General features: G+C 43.6%; 1 protein-coding gene across 1 annotated transcript; it reads left to right on the top strand.

Annotated features, from left to right (window-relative positions):
- Positions 1-206: 206 nt before the first annotated feature.
- On the top strand, positions 207-3,317 carry LOC124306720 (uncharacterized). The gene is made up of 7 exons (XM_046767658.1): positions 207-320; positions 384-487; positions 602-694; positions 773-919; positions 983-1,100; positions 1,640-1,871; positions 1,950-3,317. The coding sequence occupies exons 1-7, from the start codon at positions 207-209 to the stop codon at positions 2,114-2,116; spliced, it is 975 nt and encodes a 324-aa protein (XP_046623614.1). The 3' UTR covers positions 2,117-3,317.
- Positions 3,318-14,858: the final 11,541 nt, after the last annotated feature.

The raw sequence follows: 14,858 nt of genomic DNA, 5'->3' as shown, positions 1-14,858 counted from the left end.
GCAGTCTGGAAACTTTCAGGCTTCATTTATCGACTTCACTGCCTTCCGTAATTCGCAAAATTTTGACGCATAAACGTCAGTTTAGAAATGCAATGATATAGAAATACTTCAGAATTTTTTCTCCACGCGGAACGCGTCAATTTAGTATAAATTAATCGATGCAAATTATCTGTCGATGACGATAACTCAAAATTAAAAACGTCATTATGGTATCAAAAAGGGTGAAATACGCTCTGGCCCATCTCTCACGGAGGCAGCACATGGCCATGCTTGCTAGACCGGCGTGGAGACGTCTGAATAAAACTGACATTCATTATATTGTAAGATGAAATTGAAATTTTCAGAAACATCGCTCAATTTCACACATTTTCCTTCGTGTTCAGGCAGACCCGTATTCCGTGCATCGTTCAGCCCTGAAATGTCACCCCTCAAAGAGACTCAGAATCATGTCGCAGCCAAGAGTAGTCAACAAAAAATTCGACCCCACGTAAATTATTTACGTTCAAATTTCCTATTGCACCTACATCTACATTCATTGACTATTTATTCGGGTTCAGAATGCGCGCAGTTATTCAACAAAAGTATTTAATCGATGTTTCAGGAAGCTCGGGTCCAGCTATCCGAAAATCCATCCGAAAACTTTGAATGCAAAGCCCAGTAAGCGAATTGTCGAGATGTCACTGCCTAAGAAAAGGTATCGTTGATAAATGTCCATGAACATGCAACGTTCGTCGGTGTAAGTGAAACTTTAATCGGTGATGATGTTTAACAGAATGCTCCTGATAACGAGGAAACAGTTCTTTGAAAACAAAACAGTGGTACGGAATATCGACTCGATCCTCAAGGCGATCACCAAGACGCGTTACTTCAAGTATAGAATCCTCTGTATTGCGGCGGAGCAGCGAATGATGGCAAAAGCGTAAGCACGAAATTCGCCGTGTATCTGACGTGGGTGAGAATCATTGAAAATTTCTTCCTCAAGGGCGAAGCTCCGTAAGCGGCTTCACAAGGCTCTTTCGAAGCCCGAGGATTGGGCAAAGCACAAGCAAACATTAGAGCGGATTGCAGTGCCAAAAGTTGTTCCTGAACCCTGGACACCCGTAAGTATTGACACCCCGAATGATTTCTGGTCCCGTTTTATCCGGTTCCTTGTTCCTTTTTCCTTCCTCGTTAATTAACGAAGCTTCGATTAATTTCTCTCCTGTCAGGTCGCTCAGCTTTTCCTTTCGTCATCCTCACCCTCTTTCTTTTAGTCGTCCTCTTCCTCCTCCTCCTCCTCCTCCTCCTTCTTCTTCTCCTCATCACCCCGCCAAGACACACATGCAATATCCCGTCACGCCGCAGACATTTCTATCCCTGTCACCAGGATACTGTTTTCTTTTAGATTATCTCGAGGTTGATCCAAATTTCATTTCTCTACGTCACGCAATGTGCTTTTCCCTTGTGGGTCTCGAGTCGCGAAGCGGCCGAGTCCTACCTTCGGGATGTTTTACTATAATGGAAAAATAAATACTTACTCAACAGTTTGCCCGTACAGATTGTGACATACATCATGTCGCGTGCGAAACGTGTCATGGGGTATGCGTACAGGTTTGCATGCTGTGACAACTAATTACTTTTTCCAATCATCCGCGTGAAGGATCGCGGTGAGAAAAAGAGCATCGAAGAAATGAAGGATAGGCTGGATATCCTGGCCCAGCCGGTGGTCAAGGATTCAGGGGCGAAGCTGAATCCCTTCTCGGTCAAACCTGGCGCGTTGAAATACCAGGCAAGCGAACGCATCAAGGAAATAGCGGTTCGCAAGATAACCAAAGACGCGTATCCCCCGAAAGATCCAACCGCCGTTTCTCCGGCCGCCATTAGGGCAGTTCGTGAGTATCGACTGATTCTGCGAGATTCGCGTATGAAACGGAATTGAAAATTGTCTCCTTCTTGGTCCCTTTTCACAGCCACCCCGAGGATCCTGATTCTCGCAAAACCAGCCGCCAGGCCTCCGGGACGCGAGACGGATTTGAAGGAAGACGCTTTCAGCGTCGTGCCAAGGGCGCTCAAGGCCAAGTGTACGGCACGAACGAAAATACTTGCCAAGCCCAAGTCGTACGGCAATTCCACATAAAGTGACCGGAGATGAAACGCCGGCACGTTTCGAAAGGATCGACGCGACGTACGCATCCCTCGACCGCAGGACCCTCGGTTTCTTCATTCGCCTCGCAATCAGTCCTGATGTCTCCTCTTGTGTCATACATGCGATATATCTCGTTCGTATAAGTTTTGCAACTACCGTCAAACCGTAAACCTTTCATTAATCATAAGAGAGACCGAGAAATTGTGGAAAGAGATGAAAAACCTGGAATATGATGAGCACTGTACTCTTGTCATGCCTCGCTGCCCACTCCGCGACATCGTCTCGACGACTCGCCGCAGTACTTAAATTAAATATTCCTGGGCTTATTTATTTATTTAGCCTATGAAGAGAGAAAGCTCTCGTTCTTCCCTTCGCGCTTGTTCGTCATCGGTTGGCTCCAAGGTAGGAGAAAATTGTTCGCTTACGTTACATAAATAACATCGCCTTTACGGGATTACGGTGAAAATTTAATAATATTGAGAGCTTACTTCCCGCAAGCTGACGGCGAGCTTACGGCAATAGGTATATAAGGTGCCTTGCTTACCTGTAACTGGAAAATGGAAAATTCACCATGACAGACGACATGTACATACATACCTTCCGCCTAGATTCGCTCCATCCTTTGTCTACAAATTTTCCTCCTATGGTCACATTTTCCACCTCACCTACGTGGACGAGACGGTAGAAAAGTAACATTTGGCTCACAGCGACCGAGCTTTGCAAACTGATACTGCACGGTTGATTTCGTAGGTGAACGATGCATCTTTTTTCCCGCGAAGCATTGTTATTAGATACAGTGATTCGCTTCACGATTTTTCATAAGATTGTACGGTTTCAAAAAAGAATTGAATTTTTCCAGATTTTTCCCCATAGGTAATATGAGACATTGCGGAGCAGTCTCGTTATATTCCTTTGTCATGGTAGAAATTGACGATTGAAAGATACCTGATTAGAAATTCAATCTTTCTTCCTGTTCATCTCATAGACGTATATTTCTCTGTATAAAGAAGAAACGGGAGAGAGAGAAAGAAACGTGGGACAAGGAAGAAACAAAAATTATCAAATGATTCAATTATTTCCACCAGGAAAGGGAATAAGGCAAAGGTATGTATGTATAACTCCTTCTGGTACATCCTTGCATCCTGACTGCCTGTATCCTGTAAAACAGCTCTATTTTACGTGATATAATATATACTAGTCTTTTTTTCTCCACCTTTTATTTTAACTTTTTTCAATACATAATCTCATACATTCATTTATGGGTTTTCCATAAAAGTTGAATTATATGTACCCGCCGCCGCGTTTTAATCCGCACAATTATCTTATACATAATAATTCTTTATTATCAAAGTTGCACAGAGAATTTACATTTCCTCCTTGCCGTTGCGGCGACCACCTGGAACCTGCATGATTCGATGCTAAACTGAAGAAAAACAAGTAAGAAAAGAACTCGATAAAGTTACTAGCGGAGAACCTAGAAGGAGAAACGTGAGCGCAGATGAGATTTGAATTTTTCTGTGAGCTGGCTTGCTCACCTGCCTTTTCACTTGAACGTCTGTTCATTGTAATGTTTTAAATATCGTCAGTTATCAAATAACCTTGCAATACCTACTAATTAAAATTCAAACCTTATACCTCACACAAAGGGCAATTATGAATGGAAAAAATGCGATTTTCAGCCTGCTCAGAAACGAGCAGCTGGTAGAAAGGAACCAACGTAACCGTTTAGTTGGCTTCAGTAGCTCTGAGAGAATAGAGTTTCCGTAAAATACTAGTGAAAGTTAAAGTTCAGTAATTAATTACCGTTAAAATGATCAACTAGTGCCCAACAAACTCGGTATGACGTATCGCGTGGAGATATTGAAATCGTCAAGTCAAAGCATTGCTCACATTCAATTTTATTGATAATGATGCTTCGGTAATTAAAAATAACGTCGCACAACTGAATTGATTAAAAGTAATACTGTCGCCACGCTATTGCAGCGACAGCACAGCAAAGCAGTTCGAATAATCCTTCGTGTGTTCTTCTCGCTGTCTACTGGATTGAAAGGTTTTAATGGGATAGCATCTCTTGTGAACGAGAAACGAAAAAAAGTGTCAATTTAAATCTGCAACTCGGCTCAGTAGTCCGAAAACCGCTTCGAAAACTTGGTTTACTTTACTAATTGACGCCAGAAATTTTCAATGCGAGTAATCTCTTAATATCATCAATGCTTTACGTTAACAATGTTTTAAATTATTAGTAGCTGGAGTTCCACGTGTCGTAGATGCTTGCGAGTGATTCAACCGATCCAAAAATACAAGATAAAATCAGAGCTGTTATAAAGACAGTTAATGAATCTTTTTTTCATTTCTTTTTTTTCAGAAATGATCAAACGAGAACTTTACTGATGGGACGAAGTGAATCGGAAGCTTGTCGAAACAATCATTGATGATGATTTAGCCAGCATTGCACTCACCCAGCTTTTTGTAATACGCTTCTATTGAAATTATATCGATTACAGAACAGCGTCACGTGACGTAAAACTGAGTCCATGACCGATGCTGTCGCATAAAAAATCCCAAGGTACAAATACGCTCTTGCTGTAGGTGCGACAGGTGTCAATTAGAGCCAAAAGCAGCAGTCCAACGCATCTACAGAAGAAGCTGCACCTCCACGAAGAATCGCGTGCACCAGATTCATTCGGCTCCGAGTAGAATCTAGACTCCAAAGAGAATGCAACCCATTTTCGAAAATCTTTAGCATCGTAACAATAGTACAAAACACGTGTTCTACAAACGCGTGAACCTCGCCGTGAATGTCATTTAATACGAATTCAAACAAGAACCGCGGAGTTCATTTCAAAGAAATACGGAAAACCGGAAAGCCGGAGACCCGGATTCAGACACAATTTCAATTTCACGCATGCCTGTGGAATCTTCAACAATCTTGAAGAAATTTATATCGACGTTTTTTTTTTCATTTCTATTCACAGCTATAGAACGCAAACGTGAAATCCCGGAATTAATTGACGACCATTTATTTACGTTTGATGTGTACGGAATATGTGAATCGGGGGTATAAATTTCAAGCTATAATGACAAAAAGGTAAATTGAATCTTCTTAATTCTAAAATGGTGTATAATTGGGTGTGGTGCGAAGAATCGGTGAAGTGAAATTCACCTTTTTCGTCCTGTTTGTTCTCCGGAGCTACAAATCATGGCTGTAGAGCTGTGGGAATTTTTTTTGACATCGAATTTCTTCGTCATCGTGCATACCTATCTACAGGGTACTGTATGCGCGTACGCGGGAAAATTAATATGAACTTCTGGGTCCGCAGACGTTTCCTGCACAGTTGGCCTCACACCGTACGGCTACTCTCATATTTCCCATTAAATTTTGTATCGTATTATGTACGGAATACCGAAGCGTAAACCGTCGTGTACGACGAATTTCGCCTCAGACGCGCGCGGTTGTTCGAAGGTCGGCATTTGTTGCGTGATGAAGGAATCAGGGGGCTGGGTTATAAATTGATATTTACGAGCCGAGAGCGTTTATTCGGGGGAATAGATATCACGAGTCATTTTTTACTCCGTTATGCACATAGAACACCCTGCGTCTATCCAAATCGCGGCCGAAGTTTGAGGGAACGAAATTGTTTAAGATATTGTCAGAAACACCGTGCCTGACGTCAGTCCATTGATAAATCAACCGAGCAAAGTTTCTAACAGTTTGACGTCTGTGGTTGGGGGATTTTGGCTTTGCCTCCGTACTACATCATAAACCCTCCTCGGTGCGTTGATCATTGGCTGTTGTTTCCACGATGTTTATCAACGATCGATAACGCTCGATCAGGAAATCCGATATACAGGCATGTCGCACCTACTCGAACCTCGAGCTTTCTGATTTATTACACCCGGTCAGGTGGGTGAAACCGTGTGGTTCGATACCAGCGTTCCCTTGACGGCTTTGCACCCCTTCGCGTTGATTTTCGCGACTGTGCCGAAAGCATCGAAACAGCTGGTTTGAAAAAACAAAATCCCCTTCCGAAATAAGAATTCCGCCCATATGTGTACACATACATGTATAAAAGCGCAGTTGGGACGTCTGCAGTTCGAACCTAGTTCGTAAAGTTGGTAAACCGGTATAATAGGCGTTTGGTCCTGCTGGTGGGTCGAAGAGTTTCCGCTGTGTACAGCTATGTATCAGGCACAGCCACTGCATGCCGCTTGCACTCGAACTGACCGAGGGTAAGACGGGTATGGTTTCTTTTCAAATGGAACGATTCAATTAGAAGAATCCCGGAAGCTCGAATGAATGGGCGAATCCTCTATGGCAAGGATAAGCGGGGCCGCAGGTGGAGGGGCATCGGTGAAATGACGCAGACTGTGGGGACAACGTACCATCCGGGGGTGGTGGAAACGTCGGTGATTCTGGTCACGTAAAAGCCTGGCTGTCACCGACTCGAACCAACTTGAAACCGGCAACAATGAGCGGGCGGTTCGACGCAACTTCTGCCAGAGTTGAAGCAGCAGTTTAGCTCTCGGACACCTTGCCGTCACGCCGAGACGCCCCCTTATTGGTTATTGGAAAATGACGACCAATAATCCCGCAGCCACGGTTGTCCGTAGAGCTGGACAAACTGAAATTCACTACCAGCGTTGGGTTTGGTCTGCAAGGAACACAAACCAGATCACCGTGCGAATGAAAATCAAATAAGAAAGGGGTGTAAACCGGGTCGAATCGATGCATGCGAGAAAATGAAATCAGAGCTTGCACCACTGGAGAGGGTTGAACGGGAACGAATCGCGTACAGGGGAAAGGATTGCACAGATTGTAATTGCCTGACGCATTGTTTTATGTACGTGAGATCGCTCTTGACGCGGCATAATGATCCAATTACACCCTGGGAAGATAATTATCGCGGCAGATGGCGCTACGAAGCGTTCGTGATCAGTCAGCGGGGAAAGTCTAGCGTCGTCTTCTCCTTAATACACGAGCAACGCGATGTTTTGGTCCTTTTACACGGATGAGGCACGGGGTGGCGATCGGAAGTGGAAGAGACGGCGGGACGTGGACTTTTACTCGCCAATAAAAGCTCCGCGTTGAACAAGCCTGTCGTCGTCCTGCAGCAGGACGAGTTCCTTTCAGCGATCCGACTAAAGTTCTCCGTTCTCGATTTCTGGTTATTCGAGTGCGGCTTTCCGTGCAGCCGGCAGCTTCTAATTTCCAGCGGGATTTTGTCTGCATATTAATGACCGGATATCAAATGCCCTTCGGCCTGCACCCCCGCACCGCTTCCATTACCAGGGGCAATAACAGCACGTGTATTACACGTATCGAGTAAACTAGGTACGAATTGAAATACACGGAGAGAGCGAAGAGATTTTAATTTTAATTGAGCCGTTAACCTCGTACAGTATGCGTACCATTGCCGATAGTCGAGTAATAAATCAAAAAAGTATTACACCCCCATACTTAGCCTCGCGCACGTGTTTGATGTGTATTGATCGAGATGCAAGTACACCACCTTCAGTGGCCGAGTGCCTGCAGAAATGGATTGATCGAATCTCGTATATACGTTTCAGTGAGATTAAGCTCAACCGCTGAAAGCGCGGTGCTGTATCGATCAACGGTAAAATCGAGGATAATTTCGAAGGTGGTATAGATAGTGCGATTTTTTCCTCACAGTTCGCTCCGTCGAAGTGGATCAACGTGCATTGAACCCACGATGCATAAACCTGCTAAATCCACTCGGGCAGCGACTCGTCTAGATACTCCTACATGCGGTTTATTGACTGACGTATTTCCTGATCGCGGTAAGTACCGGGATTTCCGTCACCGAGATTTACTCTCCGCTGTATCATGGAGGCCGTACATCGAGACGGAGGATAAGATCAAAGAGAGGAGAAGGTCGTACTCGATGTTCGCAGACGTAGATTTCTACTTCTCCAGTATCGGGTACACCACTACCTATGTAGGTACTTTGTTAGATCTCGATTCTTTACTTTCTCGTAAATTGTCACCGAGTGTGACGGCAACGTAATGCGAATCTTTTGTTGGACTTTGTGCGAAAGTATTAAAGAAAACGGGAACCGTGCCAAGCTTTTGTTGCTCTTGTCGACTGTTTATTAATGAGAGGAGCGGAATTTCGATGTCCGTCCTCGAACTTTGTCCAACTTTTTTTCTTCTTTTTTTTCACACCGTCGAAAGAAGATCAAATTTGAACTTTTCTCAGTCGAGATCTTTGTTCGACAATATTCACGCCTGATGCGAGGGAAATATGCCACCGTACTCTTCAAATTTCAGATTAACGTTGAATAAAGGTTATAAATGAAGGATATCGTCGATTTGAACTCTGCACCATCATCCGTATGATGTAAATTTAAATTTAACACTTTGCTAAACTAAAATACATATAAGCGGAAAAATGAATTCGATCGAGGAAAATAAATGTATACCTACTGTGATATTTGAATATAATAAGGCTGAAATGAATATATTTCCACCCTTTTCGAAATTCAAATGTTTATTCTTCTTTAGAGAGATGGAGGGGCTCTCTCATGAATCTTTTGGCATCTTCATGCCACATGCGCTTAACCAGTGATCGAAGAACCGTAAGCTGCTGCATCTTCGCGAAAAACCATTCAAGGTGAATCGAACCATGAGCGGCTGAGTTGCTGTGAAAAAATGTGCATTCTTATAACGTGAGTAGCTATATATTTATGTACTATGTATGGAAAGGAACCGGCCAGAGTCCGGTGTGGAAATGTGCAGAGGAGATTTCTCGAAGGCCGGGAGGAGAATACGAGTATGATGGGCCGTGTTTGTTGTCGACTCATGAAACAAATCATGAATAAAAGATAGCATGACGTGCCCGACGGTTGATAAAAAGAAAATAAATAAATAAAGAATGAGACGACACAAAAAATAGCTTGGAAAAAAGGATTGAAACAGGATCGCGTGGAAGACGTCGCAACGATCCTTCGATCACCAAGTTGAAAATCCCCTTGATTTCAACTCCGCTTTGCCCGATCGCGGCCATTATAGCTGACAATTCCCTTTCGCAAACACAATTGAGCTGGGACCTTCCACCTCAGCAAGCGTCGCTACGGTATGACCCCCTTGTGACCTCCGTACTCGACCTTCATTGTCCTCCAGTGGTCTCGCTGGACCGAAACTCGACGATCGTTTGTCCAGCTGCAGCCAATGCCAAATGCCGATTCTGCACTCGCGCGTGTTCGTCCGACTATACGTGCATTCCTTGCCAATCGATTTCCCCGTTCATCCGTTACAATCACGCATCGATGAACCAATTCGGTTCCATGTCGATCGGGTAATGACACATCAATTGGTATGTGTATAATCAAATAGTACGGAATTGATGTGTACATTTGATATCTTACAAAAGGTGGTAATTGGTCTCGTTACGATCCAAGCAGATGCCTGAAAGATAAGTGCGATATTGATATATATCTATTGACGATGTGGGTCGACAAACTTGGCACTTGACACTTATTTTTATACCTTTTCAATGTTGATAGCTCTGAATACAGTACAATGCATTCGCACCAAAATTTCACCCTGAATAATTTCGGGCGGTTTTTTCGTTTTTTTTTTTTTTATTTTTCGCCGTCGCGAATCATATCGCGGGTGAGCTGGGAGCGTGGGTTCTGCCCATTTCACGTTGGAATAGTGATTGACAGTGAGTGAAGCGAAAATTCCCGGATGGTAATACGGTGTTATGAAAAAAACATTCAAGAGGCCCAACGGAGTTGTTGAGATGTTTTCGAAACAAGGTAACTTGCTATATCTTGAGGGGCGTGCAAGTTCGCGATACATGTAAAATGTAAAATGTATACGCGTATTCGCGGGATCTCAATTTCCAATTTTACACACTGCTATGCTCTCAAGCCGCTGTAAATTTTCAGTCAAATTGACGTACTGAAAATATTAAAAACGGATATGTCGTAACAGATGATTGCTGTACCTGTGATATACGATTTCAAAAATATTGTCAATAACGGTTCTGCGCTATTAAGAATTTTCGAAGACTCGAGACTGTGTGAAAAAGTTTATTACGATGATGCAACATCACAAATATATGTCATCTTTTAAAAAACACATTTTCAAATATCTCCCTTGCGCTTGCTGTCTTTATTTGTACAATGGTTGCTTTCCCTATAGCCGAGTGCATCGCGTTCTCCACTCTAATACTGTGACGTCAACGTGCCGGCTGCAATGCGCGTCAAGTAGAAGCAATATTCTAAATCCAGAGATTATAACGGCTGCTCCGTCATCACCGACGAGAAATGACCGCGTGGTAAATACACGTACCGTGCCTGGAATACGTCGTATCGTATTTACAGCATTTTCTGTGTATAAGTGATTCTTCCAGCGTTAGCTTGGTGGCAGAAAAAGGATACGAATCGGAAAAAAAAAATTCGTTTCGGTACAATAACCGTAATTTTCGTCTCCTTTTTTTCATCTTCTACTCGTCGGCGTTACGGGGACCGAACCACTGCTAAAGGCCACCTTTGTCCCTCGGATACTCTCAATACTTTTAGTACCAATAACACTTTGATACCTCTACCCTACAACCTCGGCCCTCTTACATTTTTGTTTTGTCTTTTTTCTCCCATCCAGGCCATCTTCACCCGCGGATTGCGCGCCCTGTCGACTCGGGTCGTACGAGCGGGTCCTTTGGAAAATTCAACCTCGGCCCTGACCCGTGAAATCATTATGCCGTCACGTGGAATGCGTATATTTTTCATTCGGATTCAAATTTTGTATTTCATACTGTTTCGGTAATTTTTTGATTTCGTTAAAGTGTGGTCGAGCAACTATGAAGACATTAGCATCAAGCCCTGGATCAGTTCTTTCTGCGTTATTGCAACGCTGTGCCCCTGTGAATGCAAATATCTGCTCTAAAGGGCCGCGCAGCGAATTGTTCTGAAGAACTGGTGCCTAGGACGTTACGGGGCGCAGGGAATTTCGCGTTCGATGTTGTCCTCGTAAATTTTATGGAGACGTGGGCACCGCCCAAGGCAAACACTTTTATTTATCGGGGATTCGTAGGAACACGAGCATCGTCCCTACAACCGGGACTCGGTCCCGCGATCGTGGCTGTGGGCGTTGTTTACACACCGCATATCCTTTGCAAAGATATCTTATTGCGACGCAACAATCCCTGCGAAGCGTTGCATCCAAAGTAGGAACGGCGATGTGTCAAGGGCAAACAAGGCTTGAGAGGGAGAGGAAATTCGCAAGCGAATGAAAATAAGAGCACCGCATATCTCGTCGTGAAGTGCCGTTGTTTTACAAATCATTCCGAAGTTATAATAGGTGCTATCGAGAAATCTCATCCTCTGGGAAAACGAATAACCTCGTGATATTTGATACGCTTTCAATTAACCGAACCGCGGACAAGATTTTACAAATTTTGGATGTACAGGGTAGTGTTATTATTATGAGATTGGCTGCTCCGAAGATTAAAGGCAGTTTCGGACCGACAGAAAAAGTGGAAGAGAATAGAGTCCGGGGTGATGCTGGCTAATGCAGATCTATCGGCCGCCCTGTCAAGCTCAAATTTCAATCTACCACCTAGTTACCCCGAAACCGTCGGTACGGCAATTTATCTTTATTTCCAGAAAGTTCCTGGATTCAACCCTTATGTTTTCTCATTGGTATACCTGCTTCCAAGGGAAGTCTCACCTCGTCTTAGAACAGCAAACTTGATAAGAACGTTGACTGAGGTTGATTCATCCCTTGGCGCGAATAGCCGGCAACCTAGCCATCCAAACTGATACTCCTCAGGCGATGTCATCGACATATTTTTTACGGTGACTTATACACTGCCTCGATATCTCTCCCTGATCTTATTCTTTTCTGAATCACAAAAGAAAGGTCGAGGCGATTGGGTTGAAGGAGGAAATTACGAGATTGCAGGATTCGGCGGGGAGGATGAGAGATAGGCTATGGATATAAGCCAGGACGGAGAGGGATTTGACGCGTAAGCAATGTTTGAAGGAATCACTGGGAATCAGTATTCGACGGCGAGGAGTCGAGGAGTTGAGCCAGAGCCTTCGGGATCCTTCCGGATTCCACGGTTCTACGATTCCGAAAGTTCTACGCTCAGGATGAAAATTATCCATCACCGACACGCTGGTCTTTCAGCGCTCCCTCGGTCCCAATTCCCCTGATCTTCAAGTCCCTTTATCTATCGGTATATTCCCATCTGGCTCCGCGGACGGTCCCTGAAAGTTGGAGTTTTTGAAATTGGCATAGTTGCCGCAAGGTGAATTTCACGCACTCCAAAAGACCCTGTTTACAAAGCCACCCGACGATATTCTCAAGGCCGAAACGCGCTACGTGACGTGGCGAACGGCGTTCGGACATTAGACGAGCACGGGGTCTGATAGAAAACGATTCGTCACCGAGACGGCCGAATGGGTTAATATAGTCTCGATTCGGTGCGAAACTGTGAGTCGATTCGAACGCTCAACGAATCTTAATTTCCCCAACGTAGGTGGGTGAGAAGGAGCTTTCGTCCCTGGCGTAACCATCAATTTCGAGAGGCAGTCAGAGGGGGAAGTGGCGGCGGGCGAAGGTGGAGATGTAGGCATAGGCGCCGATTGTGATTTGTAGAAACACGCGGGCAGCCGGTCTGCTTCTGTTTTACTGACGGAGCTTAACCGCCCCCTTCTCGCCCTCAACCCTCAACCCCTTGAACCGGGACGATTTACAGCCATCTGATCTCCTCCGTCGTCGACTCTTATTTACGGGCCAACAAATCCAACCATTCCGCTGCTTAGATAATTTCTTATTTATTTCAAGAACTTGCGCTGAGATGTCCCTTGAATTTCCTCCCCTCTCCAGTATATATGTATACATGTATATACTGCTCTTCTCACTGCGGAGATTCTTTTTTTTTAGTTCTCTTCTTTTTCCTCGATGCTCTAAAGATGTTCCATCCAAGAGCGTCGGGTGATAAGGCTGCGTCGAGGGATTTCGTTTTATTGAAGTACTTCAAATCAGTGAATTTGTGTTGGGATCATCTGCTCCGGAATATTCATCGGACATGTTTTTTATACTCTCTGAAATTCCCTCGCTAAGTACGAATTACGAATTACATCTTTTACGAACGAGAAACGGTCGGTGATCAATATATTTATTCCGTTGTCGGTGGTACCTACAGCTGCGTATGTTTCTAATTGATATTCGGGGTGATTTGTCAAAACATGTTGGATAATTATAAAATATATTATCTTGAAATAAATTATTTTTCATCTATAATGCACTTAGTCTCATAATTAGGAACTTGTTTTGAGTTAAAGAATATGAAAAATCACTGGGAAGATATTACCACGAGTAGGTATAAACGAGTCGGGTGCCAATATAATTACCTTCCGTACTCCAGACAAGAAATTTAATTACAAGGCAGCTAGATCAGAACGACGGGGTGATCCAATTAAAATGGGGGAAAAAGGAAAAGAGAGAATAATGTAAAAACTAAACCGGTGTGGGGGAGGGGGTGAAAAAAGACATAAAGAGAAAGAAGAAAAAACTGAGTGAGGGATATTCGGAAGCATCTAAATTCCTGACAGGCGCGAGACTTGATTTTCAATAACGTGACGTCTGTGTAATTTATATGTAAATGAGTATCAGAACATTGATTTTACGTCGAATGTGACTGGTAGAGTTGACGACGTAGCTGACCTGGCATACAATCCATGTCAGCCACCCTTTGCGCAACCTGTTTCCTGTCCTCATCATAGAACTGTCCTCTCTGCAGCCCCCCTACCTCGGTCCATCGAAACTGGGGGATGATTTTTTGCACCCTTTTGTTCCCCGACAATATTGAAAGAGAGACACAAAAAGAAAGGCGAAACAGCAAAACGAAATTTGAAAAAAGATATGCACCGAATCCTGCGTTCCATCAAGCGTGAGAATTTTTTCATGCGATGCATCACTGGCTTCTGTTTTCTGCTTTACGCGTTGCATTATATACACATACGCGACATACATGACCAAGGCATATGCGTACAATAGTTGTAATTTGGAAAATGGCAAATTTTCCCTGCAATACTATTAACGTTCGTCTCGCTTAGCATGTAAGAATCATGAGCAGCTGGTTGATAGCTAGATGTGTATAATATAAAAAGAATAATGCATCGCTGAGCAATTTATATTGTATATATACGCAGTATACATATTTGGCTCCATTGTCGCGTGAGTGATTTATTGCGAATAAATTTTCCACACACGTTATTGGCAGAACACACTCACATACAGGGTGGGGAAAAAGTATGGAAACCCCTAGAAATGATGAAGTAAAAAAAATAACCAAGGTTGAATCTTAGGTAATTTTTAACAAAGGATTCAATGGTGACCAAAGATATCACCTTGAACTATATCTTAAAGATAATTTTGAGATCAGTTCAGAATTTTTTAACGTAAGCCCCCATTTTTGGTGCCACAATCGGAAAGTGCGGAAAATTCCACGTTCAAATTGTGTTAAGGTCTCGGGTCAACGTGACCTTTACGGGTCAAATACAGGTCATAAGTATGCTTGATAACAATAATGTGGAAAATTTCGAGGATCCGCATCTCACGCAAGATGTTTCACACAAAACTTTTGAAAGCTAATCAGATCGTCCTAACCATACCCGACAAATTTTGTGTGAACTATCTTGCGTGAGATGCGGATCCTTGAAATTTTCCACATTATTGTTATCAAGCATACTTTTAACC

Source organism: Neodiprion virginianus, chromosome 6, assembly GCF_021901495.1.
Source record: "Neodiprion virginianus isolate iyNeoVirg1 chromosome 6, iyNeoVirg1.1, whole genome shotgun sequence".
Taxonomy (NCBI): Eukaryota; Metazoa; Arthropoda; class Insecta; order Hymenoptera; family Diprionidae; genus Neodiprion; species Neodiprion virginianus.
Note: the sequence above shows the minus strand (reverse complement) of the source record. Positions and strands in the feature narration are given on the sequence as shown.

What these genes read in the sequence shown, in the direction of transcription:
- LOC124306720 (XM_046767658.1), top strand. Translation starts at nt 207, where the DNA reads ATGGTATCAAAAAGGGTGAAATACGCTCTGGCCCATCTCTCACGGAGG. An exon ending in AAACTGACATTCATTATATT is followed by an intron (nt 321 to 383) that starts GTAAGATGAAAT and finishes CTTCGTGTTCAG; the next exon opens with GCAGACCCGTATTCCGTGCA. An exon ending in AACAAAAAATTCGACCCCAC is followed by an intron (nt 488 to 601) that starts GTAAATTATTTA and finishes TCGATGTTTCAG; the next exon opens with GAAGCTCGGGTCCAGCTATC.